The sequence below is a fragment of the Megalobrama amblycephala genome, linkage group LG23 (assembly GCF_018812025.1).
Source record: "Megalobrama amblycephala isolate DHTTF-2021 linkage group LG23, ASM1881202v1, whole genome shotgun sequence".
Taxonomy (NCBI): Eukaryota; Metazoa; Chordata; class Actinopteri; order Cypriniformes; family Xenocyprididae; genus Megalobrama; species Megalobrama amblycephala.
In genome coordinates, this window is record NC_063066.1 from 802,565 (window position 1) to 820,281 (window position 17,717).

A 17,717-nucleotide genomic window follows, 5' to 3' on the forward strand; every position below is an offset into this window, starting at 1 on the left:
ACTGATCAGACACACCTGCACCTCATCAGCACGCCAATCAGCACCAGTATAAAAGAAACTCACACACTCAGTCACATTGTCCGGTCTCGTTCGCATATAGGACTTACCTTCATGCTTACCTCAAGGACTCCCATTGCTACTTACCTGTCTCCAGCATTTCCGAGTTACCTCCTGTCTCCAGTCTGTGTGTGAGTGTCATCAGTCTCCAGCGTCTCATCTATGCTACCACATCCAACCTGCATCCAACCTGCAATTCACAAAAGAACAGTATCACTTCTTATTCACTCATCATTCACCTCTACTGCATCTACAAACTCACCTGTGTTCACCTGTACCTCTACTTGTGTCTAATAAACAACGTTATCTGTGATCCTCTGTCTCTGCTCCGTCTGTACTGTAACAGAAGACCGGACCATAACCGATTGACACAAGTATGAGCCATCCCGACCCTTTCAAGGATCTTGTGGATGCGTTGCGTCAAACATTCACCGCTAACCCTTCACCAATGCCATCACCGCCGGCCATCACTTCCGTAAACAGTGCCTTCACTCCTTCACCACCTGTTTACGCCAGTCCCATGGCCAAACCGGCGCCCTTCTCTAGTTCGGCGGAGGATTGCAATGGATTCCTCCCGCAATGCTCGCTGGTCCTGGAGATGCAGCCACACTTCTTCCCCACTGAACACTCCAAGGTAGTGTTTTTAATTTCACAGTTAAGTGTCAAAGCGCTTCAATGGGCCGAATCCATTTGGTCTCAAAATAATCCCATATCCCCGTCATATTCCAGCTTCATCGACCATTTTAAGGAAGTGTTTGGAAAACCTGCCTGGGGTTCTTCCATTGGTAAAAAAAAACATTATAATTGGAAGCAAGGAAAGATGTCTGTGAATGAATATGCTCTTCAATTCAGAACTCTCACTGCCAAGAGTGGATGGAATGAACATGCGCTACTTACAACGTATCGTCAAGGACTGGATCCTCGAGTGCGGTTGCATCTCACTGCATACTAGGATACCATCAGGCTTGAACGGTTTATCCAACTTTCCATCCGCTTCGCCACTTGTATGCAGTTGTGTCTCGAAGAGCTCCAGGTCCAGCCACAGCTCAACACCTTCCTCTGCCGACCAGACTCCGTCAGCCCTCCAGAACCTGCCCACGAACCTATGCAACTGGAATCTACTCGCTTGACTCCCGCTGAACGGCAGAGAAGGCTGACCCAGAATCTGTGCTTGTATTGTGGTTCTCCTGGGCATGTAATCTCCGCATGCCCAATTCGTCCTCCCCGTCCTCTGCTGAGTGCCATCTTCCCTTCTGTAAATATGAAACCACTCACCACTATAGTAAAACTTAAACAACATAACCGTCAAGTTCAGGTACCCCGTTCCTCTCGTCCCAGCGGCCCTGGAACACCTCACAGTGGTGCCACTGTGTTCACCATGTTGGACCTCCACAGGATACGTGAGGGGGACGAGTGGAAGACCACCTTTGTAAAGCCCACCGGACACTACGAATATATTGTGATGCCGTATGGCCTGGTCAACGCCCCCTCCGCATTCCAGGACTTCATACACGAGGTGCTCCGGGAGTTTCTCCACAAGTTCGTCTTGGTGTATATCGATGATATCCTGATTTACTCCCGGAGCATGGCCGAACATCACCACCACTTCGCGGAGGTCCTGAAATGCCTGAAAGAGTTCCAGCTATTCCTCAAAGCCGAAAAATGCTCCTTCCATCAATCCTCAGTGCAGTTCCTTGGCTACAACATCAACAGCAGTGGCATCCGGATGGACGAGGGGAAGGTGGAAGCCATCAAGAACTGGTCAACTCCCACTACCGTTAAAGAACTCCAACATTTCCTCGGCTTAGCCAACTTCTATAGATGGTTCATCCAAAGCTACAGCTCCATCACCAGCCCGCTCACAAGCCTCCTCAAGAAAAAAGCCCAAATCTGTGTCCTGGACACCAGCTGCCACTGAAGCTTTTAACATCCTCAAGGAAGCCTTCACCACCGCTCCTCTCCTGGTCCACCCAGACCCGGACAGTCCCTTCATCGTGGAGGTGGACGCCTCCACCACAGGAGTAGGAGCGGTCCTTTCTCAGAAGCAGGCACCTTCTTCTTCCGCAAGCTCAACCCGGCGGAGGTAAACTATGACATCGGCAACCGAGAACTTCTCGCTGTCAAGCTGGCCCTGGAGGAGTGGAGGCATTTGCTGGAGGGACCAAAACACCCCTTCCTGGTCCCTACAGATCACAAAAACCTGGAGTATCTACGAGCAGCTAAAAGACTCAATCCCAGACAAGCCTGCTGGGGTTTATTCTTCACCTGTTTCAATTTTACTATCTCCTATCGGCCTGGCTCAAGGAACATCAAGGCCAATGCCTTATCCCGCCTGTACACTCCAGACGAGAACACTGAGGAACCTGAAACTATACTCCCTGAAAAGATAATCGCCAGCCCCATCGCCTGGTCAGAAGAGACCATACCCTCCTCCAATGCCTCCACCAACACTCCGCCGGCTTGCAGTACATCATCCGGACACGGCGCACTCCACTCATCCACTCTGCCCACACATCACTTGGCACTGGCCATCCGCTTCTGGTGGCCCAACATGGCAGCCAATGTCAGAAGGTACATGCAGGGATGTAGGGAATGCGCCATCTCGAAGAGCCCATGCCATCTACCATCCGGCCAGCTCCTTCCTCTGCCCGTTCCCAACCGACCATGGTCACACCTAGGAGTAGACTTCATCACAGATCTCCCTGCCTCTAATGACTGTACCTGTATCTTTGTGGTTGTAGAAAGATTTTCCAAAGCCTGTCATCTGATTCCTTTTAAGGGTCTGCCCACTGCCATGGATACTGCGGAACTCATGTTCAACCACGTATTCCGATACTTTGGCATTCCAGAGGACATTGTGTCGGACAGAGGACCCCAGTTCATCTCTCGGGTATGGAGGGCTTTCTTCTCGCTCCTAGGTGTGACCGTCAGCCTGTCTTTGGGATTTCATCCACAGTCGAACAGGCAGACGGAGCGGAAAATTCAAGAGATTGGTCGCTTCCTCCGTACCTTCTGTCATAGCCACCAGGACTCTTGGACCCAGTTCCTGGGTTGGGCCGAGTACGCACAGAACTCCCTACGCCAACCATCTACCGGACTCACACCATTCCAGTGGTGCTTGGTTACCAGCCCCCACTGTTCCCCTGGTTAGGGGAACCCTCGGACGTACCATCTGTGGATTACTGGTTGGACAACAGAGACATCCGACTGCACCTGCCATGCTGGAAGCTGAGTCCCAGGTTCATTGGCCCATTCACCATCACAGAGCAGGTCAACCTGGTCACCTACAAACTTCAACTGTTAGAAACTTCAACTGTTAGCACATTATAAATGTCACAGACATGCCAGGCTCCAACATCCTCCAATCACAGCGCACTCCATCTCCCGAATACTGATCACACACACCTGCACTTCATCAGCACACCAATCAGCACCAGTATAAAAGAAACTCACACACTCATTTTTTTATTCTTAAAGGGTTAGTTCACCCAAAAATGAAAATAATGTCATTAATTACTCACCCTCATGCCGTTCCACACCCGTAAGACCTTCGTTCATCTTCAGAACACAAATTAAGATATTTTTGATGAAATCCGATGGCTCAGTGAGGCCTGCATAGCCAGCAATGACATTTTCTCTCTCAAGATCCATTAATGTACTAAAAACATATTTAAATCAGTTCATGTGAGTACAGTGGTTCAATATTGATATTATAAAGCCACGAGATTATTTTTGGTGCGCCAAAAAAACAAAATAACAACTTATATAGTGATGGCCGATTTCAAAACACTGCTTCAGGAAGCTTCGGAGCTTAAATACAATATGAGATGAATACTTTTGCCACAAAAATAACCTTTGAGGTTGGAAATGACTTCAACATACAGTACACAAGAACTATGACCAACAACCCTCTTCAGCCAATGATGGCGTGCAGTAACCTAAAGACAGAACTACGGTCGAGTCGTGAATTGTTGGGCAGTCAGAGATGACCACAGACTGAGAGAGAGGTCAAAGTAAGGAAGTTTTGAGCATAACACATTTCTCAACTGTCAAAAAAGCAGAACTGATATATTTCTCAATGCATCTTTCAAAGATTCATTTTAAACAAAATTATGGTTTCATTTGGGAACTTTGATTTAAAAAGTACTATTATTTAAACATCTTTACAAGCTATGACATTTTGCAGGACACTATATGTAAATGTGTGAAGAGCTCAATATGAGTAGGTGTTTTCTGTGAACTTCACTTGAATTGCTCTGATGGTAAAAGCCTTTATCACTGAATTTATGTACAGCGTGATTATATCAAATGCATAAACACAATATGCTTTATATAATTAACATTAAATTAACAACTCAAATTCTTGCACAACAAAACTAATCTTCAAATCAAGCACTTCAATCAGTTTGATCTTGTTCTCTTTTACAGTTGCATTATATTGATACATTATGCAATTATTTTAACAATTATAATTTTTTCATTTACATTCTGATTCAAAACATTTCATGCCTTTGAAACAAAGAAATATAGACTAGATTAGATTTTTCAACATTTTATTTATAAACATACAGGATACTGTAAAGCCGTTGCATTTGAACATCAAATTAATCTGTTTTTGGATAGTATAGATTTGGGATTTGAATAACTCAATAAATATACCTCAGATGTAATATATATTTTCCAAGGTAACTATTTCCCTCCTAAACAACACATAACTTGCCTGGCAGAAGCCTTGGCCCTGTGTCAACCTAAAGTTATGATGATTTAAACATAAAACACATGACCAGACCCGAAGCACAGAGAAACTGGTAAATAAATCATGACAGAAGATTAAACAGGCCAAACTGTTTTCACAATCAAGAAAGCCTTCATATGCCCTTCTGTTCAGATACACATTATGAATGTGCTAACATCGACAGGCATAAAACTACGGAGCCCCTAAAGGGACATGATGGTGGAATAAATATGGGATGGGGGAAAAAAATATAAAAATTAAAAAAAAGAAAAGAAACTTTTATTTTCCTTTATTTAACCAGGGGAAGTCATATTGAGACTAAAGTCTCTTTTTCAAATGATCCCTGGCCAAGAAAGGCAGCACTTAAAAATGTATCAGCACCCCATAAGCCATACAACAACACCTAAGGACAAGAGTTAAATACAACAACAAACAAAATATAACACAATATCATAATCAAGACAAGCAGAAAACAAAACAGAACAGCAGCCTATATACAATCACACTTATAGCTGAAAGTTTCTGTGACATATAATTTAAAATCTTTAAGAGATATAATAGTGCCTAGCTTCAACTGTTTTTGCAAAGCATTCCAGGTTGAAGGGGCATTGTAACGGAAGGCAGTTTTACCAAATTCAGATTTTACAGCAGGTATAATAAAAAGAATGCTATTACTTGATCTGAGATTGTATCTATTATTTTCTACCAAAGAAAAAACTGATAAGTAAGAAGGCAACAGTCCTATCACTGCCTTATAAATAAAAATAAGCCAGTGATGCTGTCTACGAATTGAGAGTGGAGGCCAACCTGATAAACTGTACAAAGTACAATGATGTGTAGAATATTCAGCATTAGTAACAAAGCGTAAAGCAGAATGGTAAATAGAATCTAGTGAACATAAAACAGACTTTGCTGCATGCATATACAGAATATCTCCATAGTCTATAACAGATAAAAATGTAGCAGCATTTGCGTTCGTTCACAAAGAACTTGTGAGCAAACACTCTCTCAGAGGAACACAAACATTTGTGAGGAAACGCAAAAGCCTTAAGATGTAATTTTTCTTCCCATCTCATATTTTTCCATCACTGTGTTCCTTTTAGCCGCTCCGTATAAAACACATTTATCCAGTGATTGTGTTATGATGGACATTTGTATTGCTTTGCCATGTGTTCAATTCAATCAGGTTCAGAATGAAACTAAAATAATAATTCTTTACATTCTTATTAGTATATAACTTTAGGTGTCTTTATGGCTTAAAAAAATGTACTTAAGGGGAAAAAATCAAGAAAAATTCAAGAAAATATTATAGTTTGGGCAAACATTTCTTTTTTTTTTTTCATTTCACGCTGCAATGCTCTGTCATTCTTTAAAAAATAAAACAATATTAGTAGTATATAGTATATAATAATAATATTATTATTATTAAATATTGTTAGAAAAAGCAGCTTACACACAAATGTCGATTATAGGATTAGTTCACTTTCAAATGAAAATTAGCCCAAGCGTTACTCACACTCAAGCCATCCTAGTGTATATGACTTTCATCTTTCTGACGAACACAATCACAGAAATATTAATAAATATCCTGATGCATCAGAGCTTTATAATGGCAGTGATAGTGATCAATGAGTATGAGCTGAAGAAAGTGTCTCCATCCACATCCATCCATCATAAACGTGCTCCAGGGGGTTAATAAAGGCCTTCTGAAGTGAAGCGATGCGTTTGTATAAAAAATCAATTTTTAACAAGTTAAGTCAAATATCTAGCTTCCGCCAGACAGCCATCCTTATTCAGCTTAAGAAGTTGAACAGGGAAGGTGTAGGTTGTAGTGTAAGCATTTTGAACTGCAAGAGTTTTACACTTTCTTCATAATCAAGAAGGCGGTCTAGTGGAGGTTAGATCTTTTACTTCATAACTTGTTGAATATTCTTCTTACACAAATGCATCGCTTTGCTTCAGAAGGCCTTTATTAATCCACTGGAGTATGTTTATGATGGATATATCTCTGATTGTTGGGGAGGTTGTGGGTTTCTCTCCGGCCCAAATCACGTTCCAGGAGGGAGAAATGGGTGAAAACCACCTTACGATGCGACCACAAAGGGCACTTTCACTTTCACGATCAAAGGGGCAATAGGAACACAAATAGGAAAAAACACAAAAATATGTCTTTAATATATTACTCAGAAACACAGGAGAATAAATAAACCACACAGATGACATTAAACGTCTAACATCATTCTAGGAAACTTTATCAACCACTGCACTAATTTTAATCAGCCTGTAGATGCAGTTTGGTGTTTTTCAGCACATGTTCACACAGACATGTTTAAAAAGTCAGTGGCATAAAAACAGAAAGACAGAGTAGTCGAATGTTACAGTATTGTTATTACGTCATGATGTCTGATCACAGGAAGTTACAAACAGAGGACGGCTGATGATGTTCAGATGGACAGTCACTATAAATAACAGAAAGAGGAAGAGTGACGGAGACGGACTGATGACAATCATACAGACATGCTGGGACTGATGATTCTCTGCTCACTGCTCACAGGTAAATCAGCCTGAAAACATCTGTGTCTTTGTGTTCAGTGGATTAGTAGATGGAAATGTAAATTCTGCTGACATTGAGAGTGATAGTAGTGATAGTGTGTTTAGTTCATGCTGTATTATTCTTACCAAAGCCTTGTTTTGTGTTCAGCTTCACACTGATAATGACATGATTCAGTTTATATAAAGTTCAAATGTATGGATTTCAAACTGGATAAAATAACAAAATATAGAGATTCTACATTTAAATTAAAATAAGAAAGAAAAGAGCTCAGAATATGTAGTTAACATCAGTACACATTCAGAATATAATGGAGAGATTAACAGCTCACAGTGAGTGAGGGTTATTGTAAATCACTGCTAATATTGATATATATTTATATAATGTTAAGAATTTAATTGGTAACACTTTACAATAAGATTTCATTAGTTATCATGAACTAAGAATGAACAATACTTCTACAGCATTTATTAATCTTAGTTAATGTTAATCTCATCATTTATTCACCCTCAAGTTGTTCAAAATCTGTACACATTTCTTTGTTCTGTTGAACACAAAGGAATATATTTTGAAGAATGTGGGAAACTGAACAGTTTTGGGGCACCATTGACTTCCATAGTAGTTTTTTTGGTAACACTTTACAATAACAGTACATGATTAACCATGAACTAATACCTGAGTTAATAGTTACTTCAACATGAACTCATGATTAGTTAAGATATGAACTAATGAAGAGTGATCCTTAACTACGACAGGAGTCATAGGGATTCATGCATGAAAACAGCAGCCTTAACTACGCGTTAATACATGTTTGATAATTAATCAGTAGTTAACAGTGAATTAATTATGATTGTGCCCCCTCAAGTAAAGTCATGACATAAGTATACATTAACAAACCATTAGTTGATGTTAGTATATGGTTAGTTAATAATGAGTTAATTATGATTGTGCCCCCTCAAGTAAAGTCATGACATGATGCACATATCACACATCATTAACTAATATATGAATAAACACTATAGAGTGCCATCCTTATTTCTTTACACCCCGGTACAAAAAAACTAAAATAAAAAGTATTTGTATTTTATTTTTATTTATATAATTAAACATATATGGACTTGAAAGCAAGCCATAAACATACCTGTAAAGACACACATAAGGCACATTTACATGTAAAATCGGGCGCGTCCACAAGCTAATGCTAATCAAAGCATATACATTTAAACGACAAAAATACAAATACAGTTAATAACTGCACATAACCTCCTGAAAACCCCAATAAAACATACATGTAAATATGTATTTAATTATTAATTCGGCTTACCAAAGCAGTCAACATTTATTAGTTTAAAATGCCAGCAACACAACAAACGCGCCAAGAGAACACCTAGCGTGCGCCACTAATGAGTGTCCCACCAGAAACAAACCCTACATACTTTAGTTCCGGGAATAAACTATGACTATTTAGCTATGACTAAATGTAAATGAACTATAAAAATCAGAAAACAGTTTAGATCAAATTAAATTTATTAGTGGTAGTTAGTCTATTTTCCACATTTGATTAGACAGATCTATGTAATTAATGGCTAAATAATCATGTGCCATTGCAATTATTTGTCACAAAGCTGCAGATGGCAGATTATGATATTACAGTGTAAATTATGACAGTATTAAATCACATTTAATTCAAATTCAGAGTACTTCTTGTTTACTCTTATGGAGGCTGATTTATTTAGTTTACCCCTAAATGTTAATTAATGCATTAATTATCAAACATGTATTAACGCGTAGTTAAGGCTTCTGTTTTCATGCATGAATCCTTATGACTCTTGTCGTAGTTAAGGATCACTCTTCATTAGTTCATATCTTAACTAATCATGAGTTCATGTTGAAGTAACTATTAATTTAGGTATTAGTTCATGGTTATTCATGTACTGTTATTGTAAAGTGTTACCGTTTTTTTTCCTACTATGAAAGTCAATGGTGCCCCAAAGAGAACTGGTTACAAACTTTCTTCAAAATATCTTCATTTCTGTTCAACAGAACAAAGAAATTTATACAGATTTTGAACAACTTGAGGGTGAATAAATGATGATAAAATTATCATTTTTGGGTGAACTATCCCTTTAATGCACTGAACTAACAAGAGCAAACAATGAACAGCTATATTTTTATTAATTAACATTAACAAAGATTAATACAGTAACAAATGTATTGTTCATTCTTAGTTCATGTTAGTTAATCTATTAATTGATGCTAATAAATGAACCTTATTGTAAAGTGTTACAATTTCATTAATATAAAGCACAATATAAACACATTTACTCTGTCTCAGGTGCCAGTGGACGCACATATCTCCATGTGTTCAGCAGTGATGGTGAGAACGTCAGTCTGCCCTGTAATAATACTCATACTGACTGTACATCAACTTCATGGGAATATAGTGAAGGAAGTTCAACGACAGTTACATTATTTAGAAAGGGGATAAAGAAGAATGACATAAAGAGACGTGAGAGACTGAGTCTGGGGTCTGACTGCTCTCTGAACATCTATAAAGTCACAACTGAAGATCGTGGAGGTTACATCTGCAGACAATATGAGAATACAGAGACATTTACTGATGCCAGTGTTTATCTGAATGTTCTTCATGGTCAGTGTTTCTGTTCATTATATGATAAAAGAACATAATTCTCTCGTTAAACTCAAATGTTTAGTGAAATAAATGTGTTTGATTTCTGTTTCAGTCTCTCCATCATCCACACAGACTGAGATTAGACCTGGCAGATCTTTCACTCTCTCCTGTCAGCTGTATGTATATGGTTATTATTGTGATAGTCTCTTCATTAATGAGAGATTTCAGCTGGTCTGGGTGAATAAAGCTGGTGTGAATCTGCAATCAGACTCCAGATATCAGATCTCATCCTCTCCTCATCACTGTATCAGCACTCTGACTACAACACTCCTCCATGAAGATGACAACACTGAGTGGACATGTCAGGTTACTAAAGGAAATAAACTCGAGACCTCAGTCAGATATACTGTCACATACTCGAGTAAGAAAACTAAATAAGTTTTAGATTAGTTTGCAACAAATATTTTTAAAAATAAAAAAAAAATAAAGTATGGAATTAAATTGCATTCTAAAATAAACTCTCAACATGATATATCTTAACCTCAGTTTATTCTTTAATTTATCCTACCAAATGATTTCATGATGAAATCCTCTAAAATAACAGCCAAAGTGGACAACATCAGGGTTTGTGTAAAAATGTGCAGATGATCTTCAGCCACACACACACACACACACACACACACACACACACACACACACACACACACACACACACAGAAAGAGAGAGAGAGAAGTTGAGAGAGTCAGTTGAGTTTAATATAAGGTGCTCATAAACTAACTAATCCTGTGTTTCCTCTTAACTCGACTCCACTGATCACCTGAAACTCTGAAGACGCCTCAACTCCAGAAACAGAAACAACTCCAGGTGCTCAATCTCACTTCAGATTTCACTTTCCAGTCCTTTATTAATATGAGATTATTGCTGCTGACTGATGGTTGGATAGTCAACATTAATACCTATAGAAGTACTAATATGTTCATATTCACATAATTGAGTAAAACTGGACTCATGCAGGTCTCTCTTCCATCTCCCCACCTCAAATAACAAACAAAGACATCTTTGGTTGATCGTTATAAAAGAAGAATTATTCAATAATTCAGTGAAATGTGGTAAAGATGATTGATAAAGTGAGTTTCTGGTGTTTGACTCTTCTTCATGTCGTCTCCTGCAGGGATTCCTGCTGTAACTGCTGCTCTAGCGGCTCTTCTTCCTCTCATCGCTCTTATCGCTCTCATCGCTCTCTGGTTGATCTGTAGAAAAAGAGCCGGTGAGTTTCAATAATGAACACACAATAACAAGATTATTATATTCAACACAGATCACAATATTACTGTTTTCACTGTATTTTGATCAAATAAATGCAGCTTTGGTGAGTGAAAGAGACTTTCAGAAACTTTTTTTTTTACTGTGGAAATCTTTTAGTGTAAATGATTTATTGAAGAAAGGTAATAGAGTTAATGTTCTCTTAAGGGGCAGATAAGAATCCTGCAGAGGTGATCAGCAGTTTGACCCCGGTGACCCCTGCTCCTCGTCCTCCTCCTGATGATGCTCATGTTAGTAAACGACACTAATAATAACAGATTCATATTTACACACATTTGGCCCACAGCTATCAGAAGAATGAACATTATTTTAGCTATACACTACTATACCTGTTTAAAATAATTCAACTTAACAATAGTCATAAAATGATTTTTATAAAATAAATATAATCAAAGATTATTGATGCTATTGCTACACATCACATGTTTGTCTTGATGTTTAGGGGAGGACAGAAGATGTGGCTTATGCTGAGGTCATTATTTCCACAAACAAGTTTACTGAAAGACACACTGTGAGTAAAGAAATCTCTTCTTCCATTTCTGTCTCTTTCTGTGTATTTTTGGTAACAGATAATCAGGCCTTTCTTGTAACTTCTCCTATAATAGACTGTAAATATATATCTACATTACTCTGACGTCACATGTGGCAGAGCCTGCGGTGTTAATTATGCAACGCAACCAAATGTGATTCTTAGAAACATTTAGCAATCCAGTGTGTTGTAATGATGTGTGTTACAGCGGTTGAGTATATTTGTGTCTCACGCAGGTTCAGTCTGATGATAAAGTGACGTACGCTGCGATCAGGAGCTGAACTCCAGAATGAAGGACTGAAGAACTGCTGATCCCCGTCTGATCGAGAATCAGCTTAAATTAATAAACAACAAGTTATAGAATCATTTTCAGACTTAAAATAAGACTTGAACAGTCACAGTGATGTGAAAAAGGTCAGTTTTACCATCTATACAAGTAATTTCCAGTATTTATTGAAATAAAGTTTGTCATTGAATATGGAGAATTTATTAGGCTAATGTAAAACTAGTCCCATATCAACTTATATGTGTGGAAGTTTTCATTCATTTTTGACTTCTAATAAAAAAATAAATAAAAAAACATGTGTGTCTGTGAAGTCCATAGGGAGTCCTGTTTGTATTTTATATTGATGAGCCGCTGTCACCATAAACCAGCCTGTCAATCACAGTTAAAATCCTCATTTACTCTCTTCACATCTCATTAATGATACTCAACAGTTTTTTCCTTCCTTATAGAAGTGTAACAGACACGCCAGGCTCCACCCTCACTCAATCCCAGCGCACTCCATCTCCCGAGTACTAATCACCGCCACCTGCACATCATTATCACCGCAATCACCAGCACTTCAAAAAGCCAACACTCACAGACACTCACTGTCTGGTCTCGTTGTATGCTACTAACCTGTATGCTTACCTCAAGGACTCCAGACGATCTACTTACCTGTCTCTGACGTTTCCAGTTTCCCTCCTGTGTTCCTCCTCGTGTGTGTGAGTGTCTCCAGTCTCCTGTGTTCCAAGTCTCCAGTGCGATCCATTCTCTCCACTCCTGCAAGCATCAGCAAGATTACATCATCATTCTTCACCTTTCATCACCCGCACTGCTGTTCACACTCTGCTGACATCAATAAACTTACCTGTTTGTTTTACATCTGCCTCAGTCCCTTCTGTACTGTAACAAGAAGACCGGACCGAACAGCGGATGTCAGCATGAGTTGCCCGGATCCCTTCCAAGAGCTTGTGGATGCTCTCCGTCAAGTTCTCACCAACCAACCAGCTCCACCATCACCGCCGGTCGCTCCTGTCACCCCCGCTCCCGCTCCTTCACCTGTGATGCACGCCAGTCCCATGGCCAAACCGACGCCCTATATAGGATCGGCGGAGGATTGCAGTGGTTTCTCCCTGAAATGTGAGCTGGCCCTGGGGATGCAGCCGCACCTCTTTCCCACTGACACAGCCAAAATAGCGTTCATCATCTCTCACCTCCAAGGTAAAGCGTTAAAATGGGCAGATTCCTTGTGGTCACAGAAAGGGCCCGCTATGCAGTCCTTTTCATCCTTCATCTCTCACTTCCGCGAAGTTTTTGGAAAACCGGTATCTGATTCATCCGCTGGTGAGAAACTTTATAATTTAAAGCAACGATCAATGTCTGTTAATGAATATGCTTTACAATTCAGAATGCTGGCTGCTGCAAGCGGATGGAATGAACAAGCCCTCATCACTACGTACCGTCAAGGTCTGGATCCGAGTGTGCGGCTGCATCTCGCTGCATACGAGGACACCCTCGGCCTTGAACACTTCATCCAACTCTCCATCCGTGTTGGTTCTCGTATGCAGTCGTGTATTGAAGAACACCAGGGTCAGCTACTCTCCAACCCCCTCCTCCGCCGATCAGAGCCCATCAGCCCTCCAGAACCAGCCCCAGAACCTATGCAAATTGACTCATCTCGTCTCTCGTCTACAGAGCGACAACGCCGGCTGACCCTCCATCTCTGCCTTTACTGTGGTGCTCCGGGGCATGGTATTTCAGCATGCCCCATTCGTCCTCCTCGTCCAACGGTGAGTGCCATCATTCCCTCCATTAAGAAGATGAAACCACTCACGTCTGTTGTAAACCTTACTGCTGCTGATGTGTCTCTTCCAGTGGTGGCGCTCCTCGATTCAGGGTCAGCAGGCAATTTCATCTCCGGCTCCCTCTGCAGACAGCTCCAGCTCAAAACCTTGCCCTCTCCGACCATCTATCAAATCCACTCCATCACAGGAAAACCTCTGAGCCGTAAGAAAATCAGCCGGTGCGTGGGCCCCTGGTGTTACGGATCGGCATTCTGCATGTGGAACGGATTCATCTGCTGGTTCTGGAGGAATCCACCTCTGACGTGGTTCTGGGGCGTCCGTGGTATTACCACAATCCCACCATCTCATGGCGCACGGGCAAAATCCTGAAGTGGGGCCAAGATTGCTTCTCCAATTGTCTCTCCGAGTTTCCTGTTCTCCAGTCTCCTCGAAGAAAAGATCTCTCTCTCTGTGCCACCTCCATCGAAAGCCCGGTAGAGAAACGCTCTGTGGATATTCCAGCCTGTTCAGTGACGTCTTTTGCCCTCAACGTGCCTCCAAGCTGCCCCCACACCGGCCAGTGCCCAGGGGAAGAATCTACCCCCTGTCTGTGCCGGAGGAGAAGGCCATGGAGGAGTACATCAAAGAGGTGCTCAACCAGGGTTACATCCGCCCATCTACTTCCCCTGCTGCTTCGAGTTTTTTCTTCGTGGCAAAGAAGGACGGAGGCTTGCGGCCCTGTATAGACTACCGTGCACTCAACAAGATCACTGTAAAGTTCCGGTATCCCCTTCCTCTCATCCCAGCTGCCCTAGAACATCTCTGTGGTGCCACTGTGTTCACCAAGCTGGACCTCTGCAGCGTGTACAACCTCATCCGGATACGCGAGGGGGACGAGTGGAAGACCGCCTTCGTCACGCCCACCGGCCACTACGAATACCTAGTAATGCCATACGGCCTGGTCAACGCCCCCTCCGTATTCCAGGATTTCATCCATGAGGTGCTCCAGGAGTTTCTCCATCGGTTTGTCCTGGTCTACATAGATGACATCCTTATCTACTCCCGGAGCCTGGCCGAACATTGCCGACACGTTGCGGAGGTCCTCCAACGCCTGCGACAGTTTGATCTCTTCCTCAAAGCTGAAAAGTGCTCATTCCACCAACCCTCCATCCATTTCCTCGGCTACATCATCGATCACAGTGGCATCCGGATGGACGAGGGGAAGGTGGAAGCTATCAAGTCCTGGCCCACACCATCCACCATCAAAGAACTCCAACGCTTCCTAGGTTTTGCCAACTTTTACCGTCGTTTCATCAACAACTACATCTCCATTGTATGTCCACTCACCAACCTGCTCCGCAAATAGCCCAAGTCTCTGTCCTGGGATCTCTCTGCCACCAACGCCTTTGAAGCCCTCAAGACCGCCTTCACCACCGCTCCCCTCCTCGTTCATCCAAACCCGGAACTCCCTTTCATCGTGGAAGTGGACGCCTCCACCACCGGAGTGGGAGCGGTGCTTTCTCAGCAGCAGGGGACACCAAGTAGACTACACCCATGTGCCTTCTTCTCCCGCAAGCTCAACCCGGCGGAGGTCAACTATGACATTGGTGACCGCGAGCTCCTGGCCGTAAAGCTTGCGTTGGAAGAGTGGAGGCATTGGTTGGAGGGAGCCAAACACTCCTTCTTGGTTCTAACAAACCACAAAAACTTGGAATACCTGAAGGCTGCTAAGAGACTCAATCCCCGACAAGCACGGTGGGCCATGTTCTTCTCCAGATTCGATTTCACAATCTCCTATCGTCCTGGTTCCAGAAATATTAAGGCGGACGCCTTATCCCGTATCCATGCCCTGGAGGAGAAAGACGAAGAACCAGAAACCATTCTCCCAGAGTCCATTTTCGTGAGCCCCATCTCCTGGTCGGAAGAAACCATTCCCTCCTCCAATGCCTCCACCAACACTCCGCCGGGTTGCCCTCAAGGTTTGCAATATCTCACCCGAAGACGACGCACTCCACTCATTCACGCTGCACATTCATCACTTGGCACTGGCCACCCGGGGGCCAATGAGAACCTCTCGCTGTTTAAAGAGCACTTCTGGTGGCCCAACATGGCCAGGGATGTCAGAAGGTACGTGCAGGGCTGCAGGGAGTGAGGGCTCCAAGAGCCCTCGTCATCTCCCAGCCGGCAAGCTGAATCCTCTGCCTGTTCCTGAGCGACCCTGGTCACACCTGAGAGTGGATTTCATCACAGACCTGCCAGCCTCTGATGGTCACACGTGCATCCTGGTGGTAGTAGACCGCTTCTCCAAATCCTGTCGTCTGATCCCCCAGAAAGGTCTACCCACCGCTATGGAAACAGCTGAACTTCCGATACTATGGAATCCCTGAAGACATTGTTTCAGACCGAGGTCCCCAATTTATCTCCCGTGTTTGGAAGGCGTTCCTTTCCCTCCTGGGTGTGACCGTCAGCCTGTCATCTGGTTACCATCCTCAGTCGAATGGGCAGACGGAACGGAAGATCCAGGAGATCGGCCGCTTCCTGCGTACCTTCTGTCACGGCCACCAGGACTCCTGGAATCAGTACCTGGGTTGGGCCGAGTACGCACAAAACTCTCTGCGACAGTCGACCACCGGACTCACTCCATTCCAGTGCGTGCTCGGTTTCCAACCCCCTCTGTTCCCCTGGGACGGGGAACCATCCAACGTTCCGGCAGTGGACTACTGGTTCTGGGAGAGTGAGAGGGTTTGGGACTCAGCTCACCACCAGCTACAGAGGACCCTGCGCAGACGCAGGGCGACAGCAGACCTTCGGCGCTCTGAGGCTCCCTCCTATCAACCGGGACAGAAGGTCTGGCTGTCGACCCGGGACATCAGGATGCATCTGCCCTGCAAGAAGCTGAGTCCCAAATTCATTGGCCCGTTCACCATCACTCGGCAGATCAACCCGGTCACTTTCCAACTCCAGCTTCCACCACAGTATAAGATTCACCCTACATTTCATGTATCACTGTTGAAACCTCACCATCCCTCTATGTCTCCCTCCACAGAGCCTGACGTGGCAGCCGCCTAGCCTCCCCTCCCACTCTTCCTGGACGACGGAGCCGCCTATGCAGTGCGTGAGATCTTGGACTCCCGGCGCCGTGGTGGTCTTCTCGAATACTTAGTGGACTGGGAAGGCTACGGCCCCGAAGAACGCTCGTGGGTTTCTAGAAACGACATCCTCGACCCCAACCTTCTAGAGACATTCCACGCCAGCCACCCCGACAGACCCGGCCCTCGAGGAAGAGGACGACCACCATGACGCCGGGGTCCTCGGCCCTCAGGAGCGGGCCGTGGGAGGGGGGGGTACTGTAACAGACACGCCAGGCTCCACCCTCACTCAATCCCAGCGCACTCCATCTCCCGAGTACTAATCACCGCCACCTGCACATCATTATCACCGCAATCACCAGCACTTCAAAAAGCCAACACTCACACACACTCACTGTCCGGTCTCGTTGTATGCTACTAACCTGTATGCTTACCTCAAGGACTCCAGACGATCTACTTGCCTGTCTCCGACGTTTCCAGTTTCCCTCCTGTGTTCCTCCTCGTGTGTGTGAGTGTCTCCAGTCTCCTGTGTTCCAAGTCTCCAACGCGATCCATTCTCTCCACTCCTGCAAGCATCAGCAAGATTACATCTTCATTCTTCACCTTTCATCACCCGCACTGCTGTTCACACTCTGCTGACATCAATAAACTTACCTGTTTTACATCTGCCTCAGTCCCTTCTGTACTGTAACAAGAAGAGAAAAGAAGCACATTGATCAGCTGTGAACTCATTCATGATTTTTGCATATTA

At 43.2% G+C, this 17,717-nt stretch overlaps 1 protein-coding gene across 3 annotated transcripts; it reads left to right on the forward strand.

The window, feature by feature from the left end:
• The first annotated feature begins 7,193 nt into the window (after positions 1 to 7,193).
• On the forward strand, positions 7,194 to 12,235 carry LOC125259172. 3 transcript variants are annotated; one of them, XM_048176615.1, is made up of 8 exons: positions 7,194 to 7,346; positions 9,679 to 9,993; positions 10,088 to 10,396; positions 10,808 to 10,840; positions 11,148 to 11,243; positions 11,447 to 11,529; positions 11,742 to 11,810; positions 12,065 to 12,235. In XM_048176615.1, exons 1-8 carry the CDS (start codon positions 7,310 to 7,312, stop codon positions 12,107 to 12,109), a joined length of 987 nt encoding a protein of 328 aa, XP_048032572.1. In that variant the 5' UTR covers positions 7,194 to 7,309; the 3' UTR covers positions 12,110 to 12,235. The 3 variants fall into 3 exon arrangements, with proteins under 3 accessions (XP_048032572.1, XP_048032573.1, XP_048032574.1); XM_048176616.1 differs by having other exon boundaries at positions 11,453 to 11,529; XM_048176617.1 differs by having other exon boundaries at positions 7,213 to 7,346; positions 9,685 to 9,993.
• Positions 12,236 to 17,717: the final 5,482 nt, after the last annotated feature.

What these genes read in the sequence shown, in the direction of transcription:
- LOC125259172 (XM_048176615.1), top strand. Translation starts at nt 7,310, where the DNA reads ATGCTGGGACTGATGATTCTCTGCTCACTGCTCACAG. An exon ending in ATATACTGTCACATACTCGA is followed by an intron (nt 10,397 to 10,807) that starts GTAAGAAAACTA and finishes GAAACTCTGAAG; the next exon opens with ACGCCTCAACTCCAGAAACA. An exon ending in GATCTGTAGAAAAAGAGCCG is followed by an intron (nt 11,244 to 11,446) that starts GTGAGTTTCAAT and finishes TGTTCTCTTAAG; the next exon opens with GGGCAGATAAGAATCCTGCA.